This window comes from Carcharhinus amblyrhynchos, chromosome 1 (genome assembly GCF_965287045.1).
Source record: "Carcharhinus amblyrhynchos chromosome 1, sCarAmb.v2.hapA, whole genome shotgun sequence".
Taxonomy (NCBI): domain Eukaryota; kingdom Metazoa; phylum Chordata; class Chondrichthyes; order Carcharhiniformes; family Carcharhinidae; genus Carcharhinus; species Carcharhinus amblyrhynchos.
Window position 1 is genome coordinate 49,232,558 of NC_137324.1, and position 15,806 is coordinate 49,248,363.

At 43.8% G+C, this 15,806-nt stretch overlaps 1 protein-coding gene across 7 annotated transcripts in view; it reads right to left on the reverse strand.

Moving 5' to 3' along the window:
• The window catches only part of znf532 (zinc finger protein 532), a 150,629-nt gene that overhangs the window by 71,476 nt on the left and 63,347 nt on the right, over positions 1-15,806 (reverse strand). For all 7 annotated transcript variants that reach the window (XM_080218815.1, XM_080181327.1, XM_080218749.1 and 4 more), the window contains one exon: positions 937-3,428. In XM_080218815.1, coding sequence (XP_080074941.1) covers positions 937-3,402 — 2,466 coding nt within the window. In that variant the 5' untranslated portion in view covers positions 3,403-3,428. The remainder of the gene's footprint in view (positions 1-936; positions 3,429-15,806) is intronic.

The following is a 15,806-nucleotide window of genomic DNA, read 5'->3' on the forward strand; positions in this document are numbered from 1 at the left end:
ATTTCATAGAAAATCATAGAAACTCTCCAAGTGCAGAAGGTGGCCATTTGGCCCATCAAGTCTGCATTAACAACAATCTCACCTTGGCCCTATCCCCGTAATCCCAGTATTTACCCTGCTAATCCCGCTAACCTACACATCCTGGGACACCAAGGGACAATTTAGCATGGCCAATGCACATCACCTGCGCATCTTTGGACAGTGGGAGGAAACCGGAGCACCTGCAGGAAACCCACATAGAAACAGGGTGAGCTTCATACAGACAGTGACCCAAACCAGGAATCGAACCCAGGTCCCTGGGTGGGCAGCTGCTGTGCCAACTGCTTATCATGCTTCTGTTTGCAGAACCACATTGGCTCCTCGTCCACTGTCACCTTAATTTTAAAATTCTCATTCTCATGGCAAATCCCTCCATTGTTTTGTCCCTCCCTCTCGCTGTAATCTCCTCCAGCCTACAATCCTCCAATATCTCCAACATGTACTCAAGTCACTTGCACGTCCCAACTTTGTTCACCCCCATCACTGGCAGTCATGCATTCACTGGTGCAGGCTACAAGCTCCATAATTTCTTCCCTGCACCTCTCCATCTCTCTATTTCCTCATTTAAGACACTCCTTAAACCTATCTCTTCACTCAATTTTTAGGTCATCTGCCCCCAATATCTCCTTTGCTCATTCGGTGTTAATTTTTATTTGACTATGCTCCTAAGAAGTACAGTAGGACATTTTCAACTACAGTAAAGGTATTATATGAATGCAAGTTGTTGTTGTCTGATTGCAGACAGAATTAAATAAGTGTTTTCAGGAAGAGTATTATTCATTGTCTGGGTGTATTTAGGTGATCAGACAAGCCATTACTGCGGTACTGACAAAAAACAATATTAACTAAAGGCAACTAGAAAACAACTACCAACTCACTTGACACAACTTGATTTACCTGTCCTCCTGCTTCTGCAGCATGTTGGAAATGTGTGGCCAGCAAAATCTCATCCAGAAATGTCTCACTGCACTCCAAACACTTCATGCCATGACGGGAAAGCTTTGACGGGTCCTCATCGAGGGGCATTGCGGGGAGGATGGGAGCGTTGGCAGGTGCAGAGATCACTGCACTGGGTATGCCCACGACAGTTTTTGCAACAGCACTCGCAATGCCACCCGCAGACGTCGAGACCGGTGCAGATACAGTCGTGGAGGAAACGGCATTGCTGGAACTGGGAATGATCATCTGGTCTGCAGGAATGGGCTTCATAATCAGATGGGAGCACTGCATGACCACACCCTTGTCCTTGTGCCCGCGAGCATGAGAAAGAAGGCTGCACTTGTTGAAGAAGACCAAGTTCTTTGCACAGTGGTTGCACGTGACTTCAATCCTCACACTCCTCCGGTCGTAATGCTGTGCCAAACTTTTCTCCAAAGCAAATGAGTCACCACATTCTAAGCATTTGTACCCACGGAGTGGAATAGTGATATTAGCATTAGTTGGAGGATTGAGGTTAGGTGTGTAGATAGGGACCGGGTTCACACTGCTCAGCACCTTGTTGAATGTCTCAACCACTGCATTCTGGGAATGGGCCACCACGTGAACTCGAGATACCTTTTTAGCAGGCTGGGCGGAAGCAGCGGTGATCAGAGCCTGCTTTATGGGCTGTTGTGCTTTGGAAAGCACTTGACGGAGTTCAGAAGTCGCTTGGGCAGTTTGAGGCAGAAGGTTAAGGTTAGCGAGGTGGACCGTCTTTGGCACGAGTTTGGCATTGGCAAGGCTGGCTGCTGGTACCACCACTGTTTGCTGCTGCATAGCATTGGCAGCCTTCAGGATGGCACTGCTGGCACTCTGAACTGAGGCAGCAGAAATGACGGTGGCTTTGACTGTAGTGTTGTTCGCAAACTTCAGGTTGATCACCTGCGATCCTGCCGTCTTCACAGCAGACACTGGAAGAAAAGCAGTGGCAACAGGTTTAATTGTAACCTGTTTCTGAGCAACCTCAGGAGACATTACTGCATTAGAAGTTGTAACAAGTGCCGTTTGCATTGGTGTGGTAGGAGGCGAAGACACAGCGGACTCAGCAGGTGGAGACGACAAAAGTGATGAGACAACCATGGAGTTTGCCTGTTCTGGTCCTCTTCTACCAAGCTCTTGCTCAACATCTGGCATGATTCTGGTCACGGTTCTGGTGATTTCACCAGATGATGTTTTGATGGTCTTGATGCGGACCTTGGGGATTGCCGGGGGTGAGCTTGCAGGAGAGGAAGGGGACCCTTTCATGCTACTTTCACTTGACACGCTGCGGGGGCTGTCGGGCTGTTTGATGGCGACTTTCTTCACCACTTCCATTGGGCTCTGAGGGCCCTCTGGAGATTGTTCAGTGACTCGCGGGCTTTCTCTAGATTGTTTTAAAACCGGAGAAGGCCCCCTCGAGACAGACTGAGGTTCCTTACTCACATCTGCTGCAGCCTTTTTGGCGTTCAAAGCGGCAATTGCTGCAATGCACGAGGAAAGCTTGGAGGAGGACTTAGCCCTAAGATTTGAAGAACAAGTAACATTCACTCCGGTTTTCTCACCACTTTTGCCATCGAGGACTCTGTTATCAGGCTGCTTTTCAGAGGAATTTTTAAAACTCTTTTCAGCGTCCTCGTCAGACAATTTCTCATCCACATCTCGGACTTTAAACGTCTCAAGAATCCCTGCATTCACACTGGGGCTTTCACTCTCCCTGCTGCTTTTCAATATCTTACCCTTTTCTTCAGCATCTGGGCTGGACACTTCCTGCTTGACCGCGTTCTCTCCTCCTGGTTTCCTCACCTTCTCACATTCACGCTCAGCAGTCGGACCCGGTAGTGCATTTGCTTGGAAAACTGGCTGGCTCTCCTCTTTGACGTGCGGAGGGTCATCCACCTCAATCTTATCGTCATCCTCAAACTCCTCCGCGCTGGAAATAGGGCTGAACTGGTTAAACGCAGAATCCTTGAGCCCGCTACCAGGGCCATCGACCGTCTCGGCTCTTGACAAGTCTAGCTTGGCTTCGGTGCCTGGTGGGCCTTCACACCTGACCGGCTTGCTGTCCGATTCTTTCGAGTACCCATCGAGGGCCGCCACGCTGAGGAAGCCATTGTGTAGGCCGTTGCCCGAAGAATGATGATTTTCTTTGTCCAGGGCTGAGGTTTCCGTCGCTGTGGCCGCGGTCTCGCACGAATCAAGAGTTCGGATGTTTTTGACAATCACACTCACTACCCCGTCGGGTGCTGAGGGGACCTGAGCATCCTCATCCACAGGGATGCTCTGCTTCAGTTGTCCTTCATTCTCATCGTGCGCAGATTCAATTGCTGCTTTCGGGTCGACCTGCATATCGGGGATGTCAAAAGCAGCAAGCAGGTCATCGAAATCTGGGGTTTTCATATCCCCCATGATCGTCAATTTATAGGTGTGCAAAGCTGCAAGCAGAACAAAAAAAAAATTAAAGTTACATCTTTCGACGTCAATCATGCAGTTTTCTCGTCATTTACAAACATTCCTTTCCCAGAGCAGCTTCTTATATTGCTGAAATTACCATTACGTACACTAGATAGCAAAGGGGCAAAAGAAAATGTAGGAAGCATGTCTGAAAAATATCACTTTCACTCAAAGCAAAGCTAATATGAATCTATAAATGTAACTCGAAATGTCAAATTTCATTTCCGAGATCAATAATTGTACTTAAAGAGTAAATGTTAGTTCAAGTCTCAAACGTTTACTCTTTGAATTTTTTTTATTCAGTCATGGGATATGGATGTCTATCCCTAGTTGCCCTTGGACTGAGTGGTTTGCTAGGCCATTTCTGAGGGCAGATGAGAGTCAACCACGTTATTGTGGCTCTGGAGTCATATGTAGGCCAGACCAGGTAAGGACAGCAGATTTCCTTCTCTAAAGGACATTAGTGAACCAGGTGGGCTTTTCCAACAATTGGTAATGACTTCATGATCATTCTTGATTCCAGGTATTTTTTATTGAATTCACATTCCACCAGCTGGCGGGATTTGAACCCGAGTCTCCAGAACATTAGCTGAGTTCCTGGATTTATAATGTAGCGATAATACCACTTGGCCATCGTCTCCCATCGAAGTTAGAAAAACAGAAAATAGATGCAGGAGTAGGCCATTCAGCCCTTCAAGTCTGCACCACCATCCAATATGAACGCAGCTGATCATGCACTTTCAGAATCCCATTGTTCTTGTAAAAGCATGTCACGTATACAGTAACTTTTAAAGAATAAAAGTGCATTCATATATTTTAATTAGCTCAGCACATCCCAAAGCACTATGTAGTGAAAGGAATGAAGTCATGGTTATAATGTTGGGAAATGCAGCAATCAATCTGAGCGTAGCAAAGGTAACCAGGTGACACAGTACACTGCTGCCTCACCGTGCCAGGGACCCGGGTTCGATTCCCAGCTTGGATCACTTTCTGTGTGGAGTTTGCACATTTTCCCTGCATCTGTGCGCGTTTCCTCCAGGTGCTCTGGTTTCCTCCCACAGTCCAAAAGAAATGCTGGTTAGGTGCATTGGCCATGCTAAATTCTCCCTCAATGTACCCAAACCAGTGCTGGAGTGTGGCAACTGGGGGATTTTCACAGTAAGTTCAATGCAGTGCTAATGTAAAGCTACTTGTGACCAATAAATTTTTTAAAATTATTTTAAAAATCTGTTACAGTGATGCTGTTTGAGCGATGAATCTTGACTGGGACACTGATTTAAATATTGTCCTTTTACTTCAATCTCAAAGCAGGGAGAATCTCATTCAACAGCTCATTTGAAAGATAGGTCCTCTAATAATGCTGCGTTAACTAATTACTGTCGCACCAAAGTGTTCACCTTGATTAAATGCCCAGGTCTCAGGAGTGGAACTAAAGAATTTTGATTTAAAAGAAAATAAACTTCACTAAAAAGCACAATAATCAAGGATTCAGATAATACAGCAGTACCAATAGATCACAAACTAGTACAACATAGAGTGCAATGTCTCAAAAAATACTGGAATTAGCAACTGGCCTTTTTAGACATCCCTTCTTCACCCTCCAATAGGAAGGCAATGTCTGGAGTAAATATCCATTGCAGCAACCACTAATGCAACATTAAACTAGGGGAGTGCCACAAGTCATAAATAGGACTTTCTCTCCCAAATAATTACAAGGACTAAGGGTGCTGACACCAAGCCTTGAACTGTGTACAAAATACAGAGTGCCCTGCTCACCCAGATTGGATTAAACACAATGCGGGCAGGATCACAACTAAGCAACAAATGTTTCCTTCATTTTTGACTGAAAAACAGCATTGCAAAAGCTGAAAAAATTCTGCACAATGTCAGCATGTTACTATTGGATAAAGAGGTAATATCAGCAACAAAACAACAATAGTTGATTCGATTCATAGAAGCATTGAAAATAGGTACAGGAGTAGGCCATTCGGCCCTTCAAGCCTGCACCACCATCCAATATGATCATGGCTGCTCAAGTGCTTTTAGTGTCCCACTCCTGCTTTCTCTCCATACCCCTTAATCTCTTTAGCCACAAGAGTCATTATTATTGTCACATGAATTGGGATGCAGTGAAAAGTATTGTTTCCTGCTCACTATACCATTCATAGAGTATGTAGGGGCAAATGAAGGGGGGGGGCAGAATACAGTGTAATAGTCACAGATAGGGTGTAATATAAGGTAGGTCCAATAAAAGTCAAATGGCAGCAGGGAAGAAGCTGATTTTAAATTGGTCGGTATGTGCTATGCTAGGAACGAAGGGTGGATTTCATGTCACCAGTTAAAAAGCAATTCTGACAAAGGAAAACTTGTACTTCCAGATTAGCTCTTGCCCAACTGTGAAATATTTTCATAAGAAACTCACATTGACAATTGTCTCTCAAAACCAGCACTTGGATGCATAATGTCTTTCAATATTTCACTTAAAACCATCATCCCCAATTTTAAACCAAGTTCAACATCTTTTTTCTTGAATCTTTCATATCGAAGGGGAGGCGATGGTCTAGAGGTGTTATCACTGGAGTATAAATCCAGAAACTCAGTTAATTTTCTGGGGCCTGGGTTCAAATCATGCCATGGTAGATGGTGGAATTTAAATTCAATAAAAAAAAATCTGGAACTAAGAGCCTACTGATGACCATGAAACCATTTTCGATTGCCAAAGAAACCCATCTGGTTCATTGCAGCTTTACTGCTTTACTTCACTTTAATTTGATTTGATTTATTATTGTCACACATATTAATATACAATAAAAAGTATTGTTTCTTGCACACGTTATGGACAAAGCATACTGTACATAGAGAAGGAAAGGAGACAGTTCAAAATGTAGTGTTACTGTCATAGCTAGGGTATAGAGAAAGATCAACTTAATACGAGGTAGGTCCATTCAAAAGTCTGAGCGCAGCAGAGAAGAAACTCTTTGAGTCACTTGGTACATGACCTCAGACCTTTGTATCTTTTTCTGGATGGAAGAAAGTGAAAGAGATGTCCGGGGTGTATGAGGTCCTTGATTATACTGGCTGCTTTTCTGAGGCAGTGGGAAGTAAAGACAGTGTCAATGGATGGGAGGCTGGTTTGAGTGGTGAACTGATCTTCATTCATGACCCCTTGTGATTTATTGCTTTATGGTCTTGGACAGAGCATGAGCCATACCAAGCTGTGTTGCAACCAGAAATAATGCTTTCTGTGGCGCACCTGTAGAGGTTGGTGAGAGTTTTAGCGGACATGCCAAATTTCTTTGGTCTCCTGAGAAAGTAGAGGCGTTGATGGGCTTCTTAACTATAGTGTCCACATGGAGGGACCAGGCCAGTTATTGGTAATCTGGACACCTAAAAACCTGAAGTTCTTGACCATTTCTACTTCGTCCCCATTGATGTGGACAGGGGCATACCCTCCACTATGCTTCCTGAAGTCAATAATTAGCTCCTCCATTTTGTTGACATTGGAGGGGTGCCATCTGATTTGCCAATCCTGCCAGCAGCTTGGACAATCGATGATCTGGGATGCCATTTTTAAAGATCGTCACATCACACAGCGAGCAAACCACTTCATCCAGGTGCACACCTGGCACTCCCCCCCAGCACCCTGTCCAGCTACAATCCCCACCTGCACCAACCCTGACACCACCCAGGCATGACAATCTCCCCCCACCCTCTGAGCACTGCGCTGTTTTAGGAGGTCTGCTCACTAGATGCATACCTTCAGAGACCAGCTGTGCTTTGTACCATTCTACCACCACTCCACCATGATGGTTTTTTTGACATAGGGAGATGATTCCTGTGTATGTGCCTAATCTGATAATGATATGTGAATTTATTGTAGTGACATCTCCGATGTTTAGTGTCAGGAAACATGGTCGATCACTGTTGGGAAGAAGGGACAATTGCATCAGGCTTTCAGGCTGACATAAAACTTCTTGCAATATTTTCCATTCCTGTTTGCACTTTTCAAAGCAGCTGGCCTTTTAAAAAAATTGCAGGAATTCTATTTCAGCAACGGGGTATGGAGAGAATAGCAGTGGCAGCTTTTTCCACCATATGGTGCAGCACTTTGGGAGAAAAAAGTTCAAGTCACAGGTCCCACAATTTCAAAGAGAATTAAATAAATACTTGAAGGGAAAATATACAAAGTTCCAGGGAAAGAGCAGGAGAATCGGACCGGTCTATCAAAGAGGCAGCAAAGGGTCAATGGGTCACATGGTCAGTTTCTGTACTGTATGGTTATATATGATTATGATGCTGTACAGAGGCTTATTTATTATTCTTACTGCAATTGCATAGGTAACAGGTAACTCCACACCTGGAGTACTGTGTGCAGCTTTCATCATCTTTCTCAAGGGATGGCAAACTTGCCGTGGGATCAAGATGGGTTCACTGGACTGCTTCCAGGGGTGAGGTGGATTGTACGTTGTCCGATGAGGAAAATTTGAGTAGAATTGCCCTATATATATTCCCTGGAGTTTAACAGAATGAAAGGTGAATTCATAGGGGTATTGACAGTGCCTTTTTTCATTCATTCATGGAACATGGGCTTCACTACTGGCCAGCATTTATTGCCATTCCTAGTTGTCCTTGTTCAGAGGACAGTTGAGAGTAAACAACATTAATTTATATTAATGATGTGGATGAGAATTTAGGAAGCTTGGTTGATAAGTTTGCAGATGACATCAAGACTGGTGGCATAGTGGACAGTGAAGAAGGTTATCCAGGATGGCAACGGGATCTTAATCAATTGGGCCAGTGGGCTGGCGAATGGCAGATTGAGTTTAATTTAGATAACTGCGCGGTGATGCATTTTGATAGATCAAACCATGGCAGGACTTACTCAGTTAATGGTAGGGTGTTGGGGAGAATTATAGAACAAAAAATCTAGGAGTATAGGTTCATAGCTTCCTGAAAGTGGAGTCACAGGTGGACAGGATGGTGAAGACGACATTCGGCATGCTTGGTTTCATTGGTCAGAACACTGAATGCAGGAGTTGGGATATCTTGTTGAAGTTGTACAAGACATTGGTACGGCCACATTGGGAATGCAGTTTGGTCAGCCTAATATAGAAAGGATATCATTAAACTAGAAAGAACATAGAAAAGATTTATAGGATGCTACCGGGACTTGATAGTTTGAGTTATAAGGAGAGCCTGGATAGACTGAGACTTTTTCCCCTGGAGCATAGGAGGCTTAGGCGTGATCTTTTAATGGTCTATTAAATAATGAGGGGCTTAGATGAGGTAAATAGTCAGCATCTTTTTCCAAAGGTAGGGAAGTCTAAAACCAAAGGGCATAGGTTTAGGGTGAGAGGGGAAAGATACAAAAGTATCCAGAGGTGCAATTTTTTCCACACAGAAAGTGGTGAGTTTCTGGAATGAGCTGCCAGAGGTAGTGGTAGAGGCGGTTACAATTTTGTCTTTTAAAAAGCATAGGCAAGATTGGTATTGGGGGTATGGGCCAAGTTTGGGCAATTGGGACCAGCTTAATGGTAAAAACTTGGCAACATGGACAAGTTGGGCTGAAGGACCTGTTTGTGTGCTGTAAACCTATATGACTCTATTGCTGTAGCTCTGAAGTCACATGTAGGCCAGACCAGGTAAGGACAACAGATTCGCTCCCCTAAAGAAAATAAATGAGCCAGATGGACCTTTCTGACAATCGACAATGATTTCCTGGTCATCAGTAGATTTATAATTCCAGGTTGAATTTAAATTCCACCATCTGCCGTGGCGCGATTCAAACCCAGATCCCCAGAATATTAGTGGAGTTACTGAATTAATAGTTTAGCAATAATACCACTGGACCATCACCTTCCCTGTAGACGCTGAGAAATTATTTCAGCTGGCTGGGGAATCTGGGACACAGGGCGGGATATTCCGGCAGCTCTCGCCCCGAAACCAGAAAATCCCACCCGACGTCAATGGAGCTTTCCACGGTCCACCCCTCGCCTGTTTCATTCTCGTGGCAGGCGGAATGGGAAAAATCATCCCAGTCTCAGAATATTGAGCCAGGCATTTAGGACTAAGAAGAGAAATTTCTACACTCAAAGGATTGTGAACCTTGGGAACCTTAGCACATTGGGAATGAGAAATCATTGAGTATATTCAAGTCAATTGATTGCAAGGTATTGCGGCAATTAGTGAAGAAGAGTTGAGGGGGAAGATCAACCATGATCTCATTGAGTGATGAAGCAGGTTCAAAGAGCCTACTGGCCTACTTCTGCTCTAATTTCTTATGTAGATCCTATATCATATCACTGTTGCTGAGGTAATGTTTTAGCCTTCGTGAAGACGTTGGTGACGCAGCAGAGACATGTCTCTCATTACAGTTGTCGTCCACTTCGCTGCGTCAACGGCGCCATTGAATTCCTTATGCACAGTATAACAGAATTGTGTAGCAGCTGTGCCGCTACCCTCTTGTACAATCTTTTATCATGTGGAGATTCTGTTAGCAACTTCATGCTAATCTTTTAAATATTCAGGTATCTACAATCTACCCAGCCATAAAATGCAACATTGTTGGTAATGTCATTTCTGTTTTAAATTTTAAAAAATACTCTCTGTATCTCAAGCCATTTTAAACGTTGCACATGCTATCATTCAAATTTTAAATTGGTGATTTGACATTTTGCTCAAACTTGCTATTAAAATACTTTGTGTTCACAAGTTGATAGTCTGACATTAAATAACATTGCTATTCTTGATTCAACACTTCAAGCAGTTTAACTATTCTGCCTTCAATTGGCACAGGGCCACATCATTATATATCCCCATCAAAAGTCATAATTTACAGCATAAAATTTCTTCACCAGTCAACGTGGATCCTGCTAATCAAAATTTGATTGGGTAAACATTCCAGCAATAACATTCATAAATAAAATTAAGTGGGTCTATATTTATAGTGTGTACCTCCACCTATTTTGACTAAAAGGGACTTTGGGGCAGCACTGTAGCACAGTGGTTAGCACTGCTGCCTCAGAGCACCAGGGACCTGGGTTCAATTCCAGCCTCGAGTCACTGTCTGTGTGGAGTTTGAACATTCACCTTGTGTCTGCATGGGTTTCCTTGGGTGCCCCGGTTTCCTCCCACAGTCCGGGTTAGATGGACAGGCCATGGAAAATTGCCCCCTAGTACAGGGAGACTAACAGAGTAGATAGGTGGTGTTATGGGGATAGGGCCTGGGTGGGATTGTGGTCGGTGCAGACTCAATGGGCCATGGCCGCTTTCTGCGCTTTGGGGATTCTATGAATTTGGTAACAATCTGAACGAGCGTCTTTAAACTGAATGTACTATGCAGTATGATGCTTTGCAGCACATGAGAACATTTGATCATTGTTCAGGGCTGGAAGAACTACAATTAGACTCAGAACTGCTAGAAACATGCAAGAGTGAGAGAGAAAATAAAGCCAACTTCTCCAATCTTCCACGTCACAGGCCGGGGGGTGGGGGTGGGGGTGGGGGGTGACAGTATTAAGAACTTTGACAGTTCAAGGGGTCAACACCTTCCTGGCATTGCATGGGCATTGGTGACATGGGCAAGACTGTCTGGACTCTAACTGAGCACCAAGAAAGGTGCGGCTGGAAATGGTGCTGCACCCTCAGAAATCGAGGAAACCAGGGATGAAGAGCACTAGCCAGCACAAGAATGGTAAAGCGTCAGGAAGGGAATGAAGTGCAGGAAGGAGAAGGAGAAGGAGACAGTACAGGCTACAGGCAAAGATACCTGAAGAAAGCTGAGAACCAGTGTCAAAGAAGGCTAGAATTTGGAGACAGTTGGTCAGAGATATCTGTACTCTGGTCAATGTGGAACTCTGCAACATCTCACTCTGCATTATCCAATGTTAAAAGTCATTGTTCATATATTCAGGAAAGGATGAATCTGGCGCCAGTCTTTTCCTTATTCTAGGTTTACTCACAAGACCACACGTTACATGCCACAGGCTCTCATTTTCCTTCCTTACACCCAGTGTCAACTTTTTTGTACACTTAGGAGTAATTTATTAATCTTTCTCCAATTAGTGGCAGTTCTCATATATAAACTGAAAGTACGCACTCCATTAGCACAATTCCAATATTAATACCTCATTAACAAGGCTGGACAACATGTCAGAATGACATGTCTGCCCTGCAATACAGTTCTGCAAGAATCATGGTCAATGTGGTGGTCTCCATAACACTGACCTCCGAAGACGGCCTGGAAGGGGACAGTTTGCTGCTGGAAGAGACGTGGAGGAACTGGATGCAGGGAGATGAGGCTGAACACAGCAGTGTCCCTGCTGCACAACAAAGCGGCCTGTTCCTGCCACCCTTCAGGAAGACCTCTCCTCTCTCTCTCTCATGGATACCAGATTTCTAGCTCCCCTGCATCATCTCTTTTCCCTGGAGTGCGGTGACAGGCTTTGGAACAATTTCTCCATCTCAGAACAATTAGCTGCCTTGAGTGTCTGAGACCCACCTCCATTTCTGTTCCCACCAGCTGTAATTGGAAAGGAAAGTGTCTCTATATCAAATAAATGCTTGCACCTGCCAAAATCCAAACTTCAACTCAGTTTTCCACTAGAGGTGGATCTCTGACACAGAAACTGCTCCAGTTCCTGTTTTCCGTCTCCAAAGGGAAAATTCAGCTCGTCACTGTTCAGTCACACGTGACATGACGTGGCTGCTTCAATGACATGCAAGAGGTTCATTGATATCCAAGGAACTTCCCACTATTAGTAACCTCTTTCAAATCAGAAAGGAAATGGAAAGCAAAGTGGGAAAATTGGAGGAATATAAAGTTTTTGTCATTTTAATTTCAATAAATGAGTTTAGAGTTTAATTTAGATAAATGCAAGATGATGCATTTTGGTAGATCAAACCCGGGCCAGACTTACTTAGTTAATGGTTAGGTGTTGGGGAGAGTTTTAGAACAGAGACCCTTGAAAATGGAGTCACAGGTGGACAGAGTGGTGAAGAAGGCATTCAGCATGCTTGGTTTCATTAGTCAGAACACTGAATACAGGAGTTGGGATATCTTTTGAAGTTGTACAAGGCATTAATAAGACCACATTTGGAATACTATGTACAGTTCTGGTCATCCTATTATAGAAAGGATATTATTAAACTAGAAAGAGTGCGAGAAAAGATTTACTGGGATGCTACCCAGATTTGATGATTAGAGTTATAAAGAGAAGTTGGATAGACTGGAACTTTTTTCCCCTGGAGCATAGGCTGAGGGGTGATCTTATAGAAGTCTATAAAATAATGAGGGGTTTGGAGGAGGGAGATAATCAACATCTTTTTCCAAAGATAGGGGAGTCTATAAATAGAGGGCGTAGGTTTAAGGTGAGAGGGGAGAAATACAAGAGGGTCCAGAGGGGCAATTTTTTTTCCACACAGAGGGTAGTGAATGTCTGGAACAAGCTGCCAGAGGTAGCAGTAGAGGTGGGTATAATTTTGTCTTTTAAAAAATATTTAGACAGTTACATGGGTAAGATGGGTATAGAGGGATATGGGCCAAATGTGGGCAATTGGGACTAGTTTAGTGATTAAAAAACGGGCGGGATGGACAAGTTGGGCCAAAAGACCTGTTTCACTACTGTAACCTCTATGACCTCTATTGTCGTGGAACATCTTCACCTAAACTGAAATTAGTGTATATCAAGAGAAGCCTAGCTTGTGAAGAAATAAAAGTCATTTTCTTGATATTTCCACATAAAGTTGATACTTTGAAGGACATCTTCTACATACGCACTTCCAGTGATATAGAGATTAGCAATTGGCACAGATATTTGCTTTGATGATTCATCTACTGCTAATACAATCTACTACTCTCTCTCCAAAGTGTTGACCTTCCTCAAAACGGGACCAGGTCATTACATTTATTACAGACTTAAATATCAGGTCTCTTCATATTTATTCTACCCTTATTTAGCTGAGCTGCAAAACTGCATGCCTGATTGTTGTGTTTCGAGTATCATGCAATTGCTAATCAAATCTAAACAACAAGTGTGTGACTTGCATTATCAGCTTACGCACTATATCATTCATTAGCCTCAGCTTGAGGGAAGCCAGTGCTGCAATCACAAAGCAAAGGTTGATACAAAGCTCTTTCAGCATTCCAAAAGTACAGCGCATTTTCTGTTTAAACACAGGCTGTTTGTCCACTCTCCCAGCTCAAGACTGGCACAGTGCTCATTTTGATACACATTTTGAAGAAATAAGCTCCAGGTTCCATTTGAGCTAATCAGAAAGTAATGCTGAGGTATGTCTATAACTCCGTTTGCCACTTCTGAAATAAAGGCTTTTTTTTAAAAAGTGCATGCAAGTCCCACCTTTATTTAGTACCAGCTTTATGTACACATCAAAGTTACACTCAAAATGAATGGATGATTTGTAATAACTTTTCTTTCATGAAGGCAAACTAATGCTCCTTTTAATCATAGAATCATGCAGTGCAGAAGGAGGCTGTGTGGCCCAATGAGCCTGCACCGACCACAATCCCACCCAGACCCTATCCCCATGTATTTACCCTAACTAGTCCCCCTGACAATTTGGCGTGGCCAATCAACCTAACCTTTGGCGAGTGGGAGGAAACCGGAGCACCCAGAGGACACCCACGCAGACACGGGGAGATTTTGTTTTCAAATCTCTTTTCACACAGGAACTGACAGTCTACACTAACAGGCCAAACAGAGATAACAGAGTTTACAATTCACAGGCAGCGTTGTCTATACTATAATCGACACTATAGTTAAGAAAGCCCACTAATGCCTCTACTTTCTCAGAAGGCTAAGGAAATTTGGCATGTCAGTTACAACCGTCAGATTGTAACTTTTACAGATGCACCACAGAAAGCATTCTTTCTGGTTGTATCACAGCTTGACGTGGCCAAACGGGCCATCTAAAATGGCAATTTATAAAGCACTCAGGGACAATTGGGCTAGAACTGAAAAAGAAGGCTGCAGCTTAAAAGACAGAGATAAACAGGCTGCACCCAAACGAGTAAATACAGAGGATATGGGTCATCTCCAGGACAAATGAGACTTTCTGGTCAAATTGGGTTGTTTACCACACATTAGGGTGCCGTAGCCCCTTAGCTAGGAGGGAGGTGTGAACCCTCCGTGCCCCCAGCACCTGCAGACATGGCCGTTGAGGACACACCAGAGATTGGTATGGCAGCACCCGATCGGACTTTAATCAATCAGGGTGATCAAGTCCTGATCGATTGATTGGCAATGGCCAAAAGGACCGTGAAACCCAACAGGATATAAAGGGTGCTTCACAACCAAAAATCTCTCTCTCTCCCTCTCTGACCCCACAGATGAGCTACAACACCGGTGACCATCGCCAGCGACAACCAGCACGAGGACAGACACCACACCTGAGAAGGAAGGAAGACCACAGCCAGAGTGCCAGACCAGACAAAAGGACCTGACTACGCAGAAGACGACCGAGACAAGCGAACAGATAAAGGCCACTATCTGCTTGGGTACTTGCCAATCACGCAAAGTTAAATCAAGGTCTTGTATTGGACTTGAACTCTAGTATTTTCTGTAAGATAACTTATTGTTGGTTGTGTGGGTGATTATTGATTGTGTGTCTTAAATAAATATTGTTTGATCTAACAAGACGTCTTCTCGCAGTTATTTGTCCACCGTATAAAGATTAAAACAGACTGTGCAGCAGGCATAACATTGGTATGGCTCCTGCTCTGCCCGAGACCACAAGGAACCACAAAAGGTCGTGAATGTAGCCCAGTCCATCACGCAAACCAGCCTCCCATCCACTGACTCTGTCTACATTTCCCGCTGCCTCAGCGAAGCAGCCAGCATAATTAAGGACATCACGCGCCCCAGACATTCTCTCTTCCAACTTCTTCAGTCGAGAAAAAGATACAAAAGTCTGAGGTCACGTACCAACCAACTCAAGAACAGCTTCTTTCCTGCTGCTGTCAGACTTCTGAATGGACCTACCTTGCATTAAGTTGATCTTTCTCAACACCCTAGCTATGATTGGAACACTACATTCTGCGCTTCTCGTTTCCATCTCTATGAATGGTATGCTGTGTCTGTATAGTGCGCAAGAAACAATACTTTTCACTGTATATTAATACATGTGACAATAATAAGTCACATGCACTTCAAATGTACTTATAAAGATGATGCTGGGGCAGTGGGGTATGGGAACAATGAGAAACAAAAGGTACCTGATAATATTTGCGCGGGTACTGGATGACCTTGGTAGAAGTGTAAGGGCAGATAGTTGCTGGGACTAGTGATTCTCAATTCATAATTATCCAGCTCTTTTCTGGAAAGTTTAAATCTTTTTTTTAC